Genomic DNA, 10,821 nt, shown 5'->3' with positions numbered 1-10,821 from the left:
GCTTTGCATTCAATCAATGCATCTCATCCTCTGTGTATGTCGTTCTCGAAGCAGGAGTGAAAACGATGATCCATTTTGGAACAATACACAGTTCAGCAAGACCTTGGTTCTTATTACTTTTCAAGGAATTCTGATAAACACACGTATGTCAAACTCACCTCCTTTTCCACACAGTGCAATACTCTTCACATGAGAATTTAGGACATGTTTGTTTACAGTGGTATTCACCGCTTAAAACTATTGCCTCCCACATTCACATAAGGATTCCTAGGTGAGTCAGCGTTAAAATGATCCTTCTGTGGTGCTACAGCCAAACTTGGATAAACCTGCAGTCTCCCTGCCAGTTCTTGACTCTATACTCAAACCAGTGCCTTGATTTTAACCATACGTTTACATATATAAAAGAACTGTGAAATGTAAGACAATGCATTATACACACCCCATAAATTATGTTCTTGTTGCAGAAATAACCTTTTACTCTATTTAATGTAGCATGTATATAGAGTAACAACCTTCCTACATATGTAAAAACTACTGTAAAACTACCTACTGGGTCGGTTTATCATTACATTAAACACACACACTGTTGAGTTAGAGCTCCATCTGGTGTCAATACAGACTAACGCAGTTTGCATGGGAAAATATTAAAGTAGAATTTAATTTGGACTACCAATTCTTACAAGAATGTACATTAATATCAAATTACTTTTGAGAAGTCTGTAGAATCTAAAAGGACCAAATGATACTTGGGAAGGGACTATTATTTTAATTGTTAGGGGTAGAACTTTTTGTAGTATTAAACATATATAATAACTGATATTAAATAAATGCCCCTACTGCATACTTTCCATAATCAAGAGATAGAGTGAACTGTACAATTAGAATTCAGATGTGAACTTAATTGTAAAGCAATATTTGGGGAGTGGAGTTTTATCTTTTAGTAATGGAAAAGTCACATACCATCATCCCATTATAGAAGGCAAGAAGCCAGTGAGGGCATGCTTACATTTTGCCATACCAATAAAAATCTAATCTGAAATGATTTATGGCAAATAGTGTGAAAAAGCGATGATGTGGTAGATTTACAAAAACAAACTCCTTTTATGTCGGAAAAACTACCAGGTTTATAGGAACTAAAAGATTTCAATAAAGTTAATTTATTAAACAGGTTAATCAAAATAAATACAAAAAGCAAGAAATCAGTACTGTAACAAGAAAAACAACAATATTATTAAAGCAATACAATGTTCACCCATCGAGGGCTTATAAACACTAGGATATTTCCGTAGCTTGTTATACTGGTTTTTCACTAGCTATATATCCAGACTTTTGATCAAAAGATCAAAAGACATATCGCGCAACACTGTAGGGTCCCTAAATTGTGAACACATAGGGATGGAGGGAGTTCATATTACTGAAATGTCAGTCACTCTGAAAAAACACCTCTGCTGCAGGAGTGCTGTTTTAACAGTTATACAGGTCTGATCTTCATCACCTCCTGTGCAGGAGCTAGGAGTCCTGTTTCCAGTGCCAGGTGGTGTGGTTGGCTGGTTTGTGCTGCTCACAGCTTCGATGTTCTACTGTGCATTGTTTTAAAGACACAACCATGTTGATTGAATCACTGCCAGTCTTGGCATAGGCAGGAAAGGGCTGAATATTATCCATGCCCAGTGCATGATGCCATCAGTCTCTGGGGTAGTATCTTCTAACTTTTTACCAGACAGACTTCCACATGAATAAGTCAAGGGCCATTTGCAAAGGTCCATGTCTTTGGTATTAAACCTGACCTCTTGGGCCACTTCACTGGTTTTACAAGAACCACTTATTTTAGACCCATTTTAACCCATTAGTGACATTTTCCTTTTAATGCTGTACACTTCAAGATATAAAACATTTAAACTTTTAAATATTATATATATATATCTATATAGATATATATATATATATATATATATATATATATATAATTATATATATAATGTGTACAACAGTTCACTCGTGAAAAGTCTCCAACAACTAACCTCAGTATTGAGCAAAACAATGTTCCTTGTGGAGTGCAACAAGCTCCATTTGAATAGCATTTAAAAGGACAATTCAAACCACAAATCAAAGTTCACTTGTAACAAACACTACAGTTTTAAATGTTAACCTCAATTACATAAAAATAAAATAAAAAACAACAAACCTCAGATTTATATCATTCAAATATCTGAAAAATTGTCTGAAATACAAAGCACAGTAAAACCTCACAAGGCATGGTCTATGTTAACTTGACATGAGACTGAATGAAACCACTGCTGGTATGCTGAAGCTCTGACTCCGATTATCTCAATTGATATGTAGATGCTGAACGCACATGCTTATTTTCCAGCTACACCTCAGTTTAACCAGTTTAAGTGGAATGTTGCAACTGACCCTATGGGCCTGACAATGCCAAGCTGACCCCATTTCTGAATGCAAAATAAAACACACATTATAAATCTATTCAAGAAACAGCTAACCTGTTTATATCCATGGGCAGCAGAGCAGAGCCAACACTATTTCAACTGGGACTGACACTACCAGTTTGAAAGCTTATAATGCTCAAAATCTTTTCAGGGCAAACTTCGAACCTGCTTCAAAATAGACCCTTCTGTTTCCATCCAGGTACTGTAAAGACAAACATGTTGTTTATAGTGGTTATGAGGGCTTTGCATGGACTCTCAGAGTGTAGATCTACTATTCTAAACCTGCAGAGGGCCATGGATTGGTTTTGTCACATGGGTGCTTGGTTTTTTTGTTTTTACTCTGGAGGCACTATAAAAGAGCCCATACAAACTGACCTGTACAAAAATAAATGCAAAAGAAACACTTACTCAATGTTAATCGTAGCAATCAATTATAACATGCTTCATCCACTAATATTTCAGATCAATGTCAAAACAGAAAAAACAGACTTAGAATTTTGTTTTTACACTGTTCCTCATGCAAGTGCTGTATTCCTCCTCACACCATTTTATCAAAAACAATAACATGACCTAATACTGTGATGTTAAAGCAGCAAGTATGGGACCCATTCTTAGTCACTGCGAATGAAAGCATCAACCTGACATTTCCAGGTCAAGCCCAGGACGTTGTAAACGTCCTGTGGTGATGTGACCCTGCTCTAGAGGGGGGTGTTCTCGGTTGAAACGTGGTGGTGATGATTAGTGTGTTTCCAGCACTGCGTCCTCTGCTTTGCTTGTCAATCAAGCTGCCCGGTCTCTCGCTGTGAAGAAGGTGAGGTCGTGCAGAGCATACCTGGAAGGGTCCCCGCTGAAGCCCAGGAGCTCCACATCACTCCCCCTGCGACTGCATCTGCTTACAGAACGCCTCAAACTGCTGCTGCTCCAGTTCGGTCATCACTTTGTTCAGGGCGTAAATCTGAAGGGCACAGGCACAAAAGCAACACAGATATAAACAGTTAACAGTCTTCTATAAAGCAGTCGTTCACAGACCAAAAAGCAGGTTACCAAGACTTAAGAGTGCACCCTCCTCGGGAGCCTGAGCTACACAATGTCCATGTGAAGCTTCTTCAGAACTGGGCTAGGTTATCCAGATATAGTGATTTGTTTACTCAGAGAGATCAGTGAGGCCAGGCTCATGGGGGGGTTACTCATACCTTTTCACCATGTCATTTTTTTGTTGGAAAGTCCTTGAAACATTCTTTAAAATGATAAAGTTATTTGTCTAGATCAGGGGTTTTCAACTGGGGGTACATGTACCATTGGGAATTCTTCTAAGGGTCATAGTGGGTAAGCAGGGTGACTCAGAAATGCATAAATAAAAATTCAAGTAAAAGACAATAATGATATTGAATTTTTTTTTTTAACAGGATGATATATTATCTGTAAACCACTATGCATAAATACCTCATTTCTGTTGAGCAGGTCAAACTGAATCACAGATAAAAAAATAAAAAAAAGAAACCACTGAATCCATCACATCTGCACTTTCCACCTGTACGCATGCTTGATTTTGATTGAGTGGATTTCCACTCTGATATATATTATTAGAGTGGGTGAAGCAGGCGTCTGGTGATTCTGCCTATGGAGAGCGCTCTGTGCTGCTCATGAACTTTGCTGTTTTCAACTTGTTATACAATTGAATAATAATCAGCGAAGCACAATCTTTCTGCATCTTTTTTTCAGAAGTGTAAATGCTCCGGTAAACAAACAATAAAACTCAATACTCATACTTTGACGGTTTTTGTTTTATTTTTTAGGCGCAGCTGCATTTTAGTAACAGCAATAGTTGATGGTTGAATTTGTTTTCAGTGTTCGAATGGATACATTTCTTACTTGCAAAATCTACAGAATGTGCAAAGTGACAGAAAGTTACACAGAATCCTTTCGGGCAATTTTTATGTTGGTTTTAATAACTTTTATCATTATTAGTTATTATAGTTTCATCTTGAGGTTAATGTTTTTGTGAACATTTTAAATGGCGCACAATTATGCTAAGATGGTAAGTAAATTGTAAAGTGCTAAACATTTACAGCTCGGACTATTCTGTACTATTTATAATAACTTTGCCAAATAGAAAGCAAACACCAGGGTTTCCAACTCTTAATTCTGTGCATCCAAAGACATGTAATTAAATGTTTTAAGGATTAAGCCTACTGTTTGGTATTCTGTCCTAAACCAGCCATTTGGTTCACTTGAGCTAAAACAATCCAATAGGTAAAGAACCGCTATCTAGTATTATGACCCTTGAGTTATCCCTTGCAGGTGAGACAGCGGCAGCACTCTAATCCAGGTACAGGGGTTCAGGTTATGGTGGACCTTGAACTGCACCTGCCTGCCTTGCCAGTTTTTGGATAATGATTTAAAATATTTTTGATATACTAAATTAAACAACTCCTTGTATTAAATATGTTTTTACTGTAAAGGCACTACTATAGAACATGGTTTGTTTGTAGAAATCAGGGAAATGCCTTTAAATAGCGAGTCGCAAATTACAAATCTGTGACGATATACTTGCAGTATATCACCAATAACAATAATAAAAAAAACATTTTAAGAAAGGATTCGGTACCATCAGCTTCCATCTTTAGTGGGCTACTATCAGACAGTAGAAGCCACTGGAACATTACAGCATCAACTGTGAATCAAACTTAAAACCAATCCATGCAAGTGCCGGGTTCAGCATTTTGATTTGCTGTATTGAAAATTAAATTCACATCTATTGGACAGCAAATACTAAACAAAGACATTTATTTGGTCCAAATTTATTTTATTATCCACCAAAACCAGCCAATCAATGCTATGCACCGATGAAAGCAACCAATCCTGTACCCGCAACTGAAGAGTCAGCCAATCACAGCCTGTTAGCTTGACTGGAACTCAGACAGCATCTTTCAATAACAAACTGACAGAGATAATTCAGTAATGTTGCTCCATTCTTATCTGCCACTCTCCAGACTAAGTAATTCAATAAAAAGCTATTTGTTTAATAGTTATTTTTACTTTCATCTCATTATGTAGGTGACCCTTTATGCCCATTTTCAGGACTATTTTCCGAAAACTTCTCAGTGGAAGGGTACCCGACAAATCTCTACAAGTTCAATCTGAGTCTAGGTTTTAAAAGTTTTGTTTTACAAAAATAGTCTTCTAGCCTTCGGTTCAGTACATATAACTCCAGTCGTGGTCAACTACCATACAGTAGACTGAGTAGAGTCTTCATCAACTGGCATTATTGCTTAGAGTTGGACAAACTGATTATGTGGACTGAGCGCTCCACAGAATTCAGGTGCTGACAATCAGCAGAGGGTCACTGGTGTTGATTGGACACATTCACCATTCAAAATGAAACAACTGTTGTAACAGCTGCTTGGGTTTGTGTTTACTGCTGTTCTCCACAGTCTGAAAAGCAGCAATCGCAACCCACGCTGCTGCCAGCACTGGATTCCTGTGGAGCACTCCAGTGGTCTGTGCAGCACTAAAACAAAAGCTGATATCTGCTAGACTGTTTGCCTCCTCCCTCCAACCCTTTTTGGAAAAAGAGATGTTGTCATGGAGAGTAAAACATGAAATGGTATCAATACAGTACATGAGAGGCTTCTACCTCTGCCCTCTGTCTCTGCTTCAGTTCCTGCTGCGCGGATTTCTGCTTGGCCTTGCCGTTGTCCCCTCTGTTCGGAGTCTGCTTCTGCTTGTCTTTGCGGCACGCTGGCTCCATGACGACGCTTTAAAAGAACACTCTGCATGAACTCGGAAAAACGCAACCTCTTGCGTTTACATGCAAAAAAAAAAAAAAGTTTTCACTATTTTAGTCACACGCCGAGTATAGTCTGAACAATGCTTTACAAACCGTAGACCTTCGTTCACAAGGAAACAAAAGGGTTGAAGGGGTTAGCGCTGTGTCGTTTCAAACAACACGACTGCCGCTCTTCATGGGCCCACAGTGTTGTCTTCAAATTTACAAAACGGGTGCATGTGCGCCTGGATCTGCTATTTACAGCAAACAGATTAGCAAACACACTGTACCAGGACTGGTCTACAAATTCAACTCAGCCAGTTAAACTGACGTATTGAAACACGCAATTACAAGGTTACAATGATACGTAAAAGATTTAATAAAGATTTTTTCATAATTAAATGTACAGAACTGACATTAGTACTTCACAAAGAACACTTACAATCTGGTACTTGCAACAGTATTCAATATAGAAACAGCTGTTTTCCGTTTGGCAGTCTTCTCCGGTTTCCTGGTGCGCCTTTGTAAGGGTTCCCCGTGCAACAAGCAACTACAATCATAGTGGAATCTCTTTTAGAACTAAGGAGGTCGTGTGTTATTGTTTCTTTAAAAAATAAAGTTTTATAAATGCTTATAACAAGATACAAATGCATACAACATGCTGTATACACATTGCTGTTGTCTGTATGTCGTCACCGACAACCTCAAAATAGTTCTTCCTTTGCGTTTGCAGATAACAATGCAATACCAATTTAATGTTTTTTTTTTTTTTTGCAGCGTGTCAGATTTATTCCACTTGATGTGTATAACTAGTGGATTAAGCAGGTTTAGTACACCTTCAGATCCCCATTGCAGTATACCAGAAGTTAGTCATCACAGGTGGGTCACCTGGTGCTAAATCAGACTAAATTTGCAGCGCACCAAATCAGATTCGTGATGATCCTGTTCAAGTGAATATAACTCAGTACTGTGAAGGATAAGACTAGTTTAGTACGCCTGCTCGTCAATAATTTACTGCTTATATATTTTGCAGACAGCTGTTTTTTCCCTCTGAAGTGACAAGTTCATCTGTAAACTTTATTCGGTACATTTCATATGTCCGTCACGTTCCGGCAGCCAGATCCATGAGAATAAAGCCTCGCACAATATATAATACAGGCCCAACATTTAAAATACATTTTTAACTGATGTACCTTTGACAGTGTTTTCTGTTTAACGCAATACAAGTTCAGTTAATATGCTGTAACTAATGGTCAATTATCACGCAATAGCACTTTCCCGTGCCTCTACTTAATTGCAAGCATGATATGCCAGTCTGAAAACAAAACAAAACAAATAAAAACAAGCCATGACATTTATTTGTACTTCAATATGTTTGATGTAATAAAATGAGTGTTTTCTTTTTGTACATGGACCCCTTTGTATATTTATCTGACACGGAATTGCACATGTCCGATCAGTAAAGAAAGGAATTCAGCTACGGCCAAAAGTCACTAGAATTGTAGGATTGAGACATAATTAAAATAATAAATAAATAAAGTACAGCATTTCATGTTAGATTTCGAAATGTTATATTTTTAAATTTGGCAGTTTGTTTTTTAAGTATATCAATCAAATTAATCAATTTTTATATAGCGCCTTTCAAGATAGATCGCCGCAAGTCGTTTAAGGATACAAACATTAATCAATATTACAAAAAAAAAAAAAAAAAAAAATCAATAAGCAGTAAAAATGAACAACAGAATAAAAACTAAACACTACAACATTAAAACAAGAAGAAAGGGTACGAACATTTTAAGATAGATTATAAAAATGTGTTTGTAATCTAGTTTTAAAGGCAGCAACAGTGGGAGCTTTCCTTACAGGGCTAGGCAGGTCATTCCATAATTTAGGGGTTTAAATTATAGTTGAATGCTCTACCACCTGTGTTATGGAAAACTAGTAGGAGGCAGATCAGGCATTTTCAGCTGTAATGTGTTGCTTTGCCCAGAAGATGGCACTATTGACCTGTATTTTCAACCAAAAACGTTTGATAAAAAATATTCCACTCTGGGCAAATTGCCTGTGTAAACTGCCTGGAATTTCCCCATAAGGCCAACTATAGGCTGAAGTATCTAACAGAAGGAGAACAAGTTGCTTATTAAGCTGTAAGAAAAGACTAGGCATGCAGAGATTTCCCTGTTCTTTCATATTTCTGTGTTCAATAAACCGCTGCTATTAATTACACTTTCCTGGTGTCTGGTGTAGGTGTTCATAGCAAGTCCTCGATCGTTCCGAACTTATACGGTATTTCGGATTGAAAACTGCTCAACTGTTCCTGCAGCATACTGGCAATGTGTGTCAAGTGGAGTATTCACCCACTACGTTTCACTGTTAAAGGAGGGTCGTTCATAACAGACAGAAACTTGACATGCATTTCAATTGAGGACTTAAAAACTCACTCTCTTTGATGCCCTGGTCTTGGGTAAAATGGTAGACCCCTTTGCATTAGCATGCTTTGGTTAGCAATGTGTGGATTCAGAAATAGTTCACACAGATGCATGTGCACTGTATTAGTGTCTGCTGTTGACAGAGTGCTGCATGAAAGATGAATCCTTGAGCTCAGTGGGGATTTAGAACTGGTTAAAGCACTACTGGAAAGAGCAGCACCTTCTTCTTGGGCAATGCACTCAGTGTAATGATTCACTGGGCACTTTCTTTACATGATATACCGTGTCATATCGCTTGTCGTTTGTCGTTTGTATCGTAAGTCAAGACCAAAAGTACAATGTAGTTCACCAAGTGGATCCTGAATGAAGAATAAGGTTTTTTTTATGTAGTTGATATGAATACAAACTCAATAACTCATTTAATTTTGTATTTTAACAAAACTGTCCATCATTAAATGATCATCTGATCTTAAAAGTAGGCCATAAGGACCCACACATGTATCATGATACACATTGTATGGAGACGTGCATATTGCAACACGTATTGTGACATTAGTGTATTTGAAGGCTACCAAGCTGTGCCTGTAGGTTGAGTTAATACAACCTGGCACTTGAAGACTGTTTTGAAAGAACGTTGTAGAGTGAAAAACCAGGAGGGGACAATAGACTGTTTACCCCCAAATACCAGAGAAACCCCAAGTGTGCTGCTATAAGACAGCCTTGCAGTATGCCGAGCTATAAGAGAGCCTTGCACAGTGTGCTGCTATGAGAGAGCCTCGCAGTGTGCCGAGCTACGAGAGAGCCTCGAACAGTGTGCTGCTATGAGACAGCCTCACAGTATGCTGAGCTATGAGTGCCTAGCACAGTGTGCTGCAATAAGAGAGCCTTGCACTGTGTGCTGCTATGAGAGAGCAACGCAGTATGCTGAGCTATGAGTGCCTTGCAGTGTGCTGCTGAGAGCCTTGCACAGTGTGCTGCTATGAAAGCCTTGCACAGTGTGCTGCTATAAGAGAGCCTCGCAGTATGCTGAGCTATGAGAGCCTCGCAGTATGCTGAGCTATAAGAGTGCCTCGCACAGTGTGCTGCTATAAGAGAGCCTCGCAGTATGTCGAGCTATAAGAGAGCCAGGCACAGTGTGCTGCTATAAGAGAGCCTCACAGTATGCTGAGCTATAAGAGTGCCTCGCACAGTGTGCTGCTATAAGAGAGCCTCGCAGTATGTCGAGCTATAAGAGAGCCAGGCACAGTGTGCTGCTATAAGAGAGCCTCGCAGTATGCCTAGCTATAAGAGCCTTGCACAGTGAGCTGCTATAAGAGAGCATCGCACAGTGTGCTGCTATAAGAGAGCCACACACAGTGTGCTGCTGAGAGCCTCACAGTATTCCGAACTATGAGAACCTCACACAGTGTGCTGCTATGAGAGCCTCGCAGTGTGCTGCTATAAGAGAGCCTTGCAGTATGATGCTATATGAGAGCCTTGCACAGTGAGCTGCTATAAGAGAGCCTCGCACAGTGTGCTGCTATAAGAGAGCCTCGCACAGTTCAACTGACTAGTTTTAACATGCTGCTCCTCATAAGCAAATAGCTTTTTTTCATTTATTTTTTATAAATGACTCTTTCCTGAGGGCATTTATTTCAGTAAGGTGTGTTTATGCAGTATATTGTTTTGAAGCACAGACCTGTGGGATACCCCTATAGCCATGGTATCACTGTATAAACAGTTGTTGTTACAGGATATTTAACACCACCGTGACATTCTGACACTGTTTTTGCTGTCTGTAAAGTAAGCAGGCTTTCTGAAGGCAGATCAGCTATTTCTAATGAAGATTAAAGAGCATAACTATTCAAGAGTCATGTCAGGTTTTCATGTTGTGTCACATCACAGAAGTCCTCCCTGGTTTCTGTTTTATACAAGCAGAAAAAACTGCTGAAAGTTATTGAACTGCTTGAGAGTATTACAACTATTAAATGTTAAATAGTGCGACATTTAGAAATACTAAAACAATGATTTCAGTATTATTTCTATATATTTAAACCCTTAGTTTACCCATGTGAAAAAAGCATGCAGTTTCTATGGACTATTGTATAGGGTGCAGGTATGACACAAGCTGATATCCACTCCACCAGTGGACTTACTGGAAAATGAGCTTGAATCTTACAGAGCATTCTGTACCATC

General features: G+C 38.7%; 1 protein-coding gene across 7 annotated transcripts; it reads right to left on the bottom strand.

The window, feature by feature from the left end:
* Window positions 1-2,016: 2,016 nt before the first annotated feature.
* On the bottom strand, window positions 2,017-6,737 carry LOC121328391 (small vasohibin-binding protein-like). 7 transcript variants are annotated; one of them, XM_041273022.1, is made up of 3 exons: window positions 6,659-6,737; window positions 6,085-6,247; window positions 2,017-3,402 (listed from the first exon to the last, which is right to left on the bottom strand). In XM_041273022.1, exons 2-3 carry the CDS (start codon window positions 6,196-6,198, stop codon window positions 3,316-3,318), a joined length of 201 nt encoding a protein of 66 aa, XP_041128956.1. In that variant the 5' UTR covers window positions 6,199-6,247; window positions 6,659-6,737; the 3' UTR covers window positions 2,017-3,315. The 7 variants fall into 7 exon arrangements, with proteins under 7 accessions (XP_041128956.1, XP_041128957.1, XP_041128960.1 ...); XM_041273023.1 differs by having other exon boundaries at window positions 6,085-6,205; window positions 6,659-6,725; XM_041273026.1 differs by having other exon boundaries at window positions 6,085-6,220; window positions 6,659-6,707.
* Window positions 6,738-10,821: the final 4,084 nt, after the last annotated feature.

This window comes from Polyodon spathula, chromosome 16, assembly GCF_017654505.1.
Source record: "Polyodon spathula isolate WHYD16114869_AA chromosome 16, ASM1765450v1, whole genome shotgun sequence".
NCBI lineage: Eukaryota > Metazoa > Chordata > Actinopteri > Acipenseriformes > Polyodontidae > Polyodon > Polyodon spathula.
The sequence above is the reverse complement of the archived record's forward strand: the minus strand, read 5'-3'. Positions and strand labels throughout refer to the sequence as shown.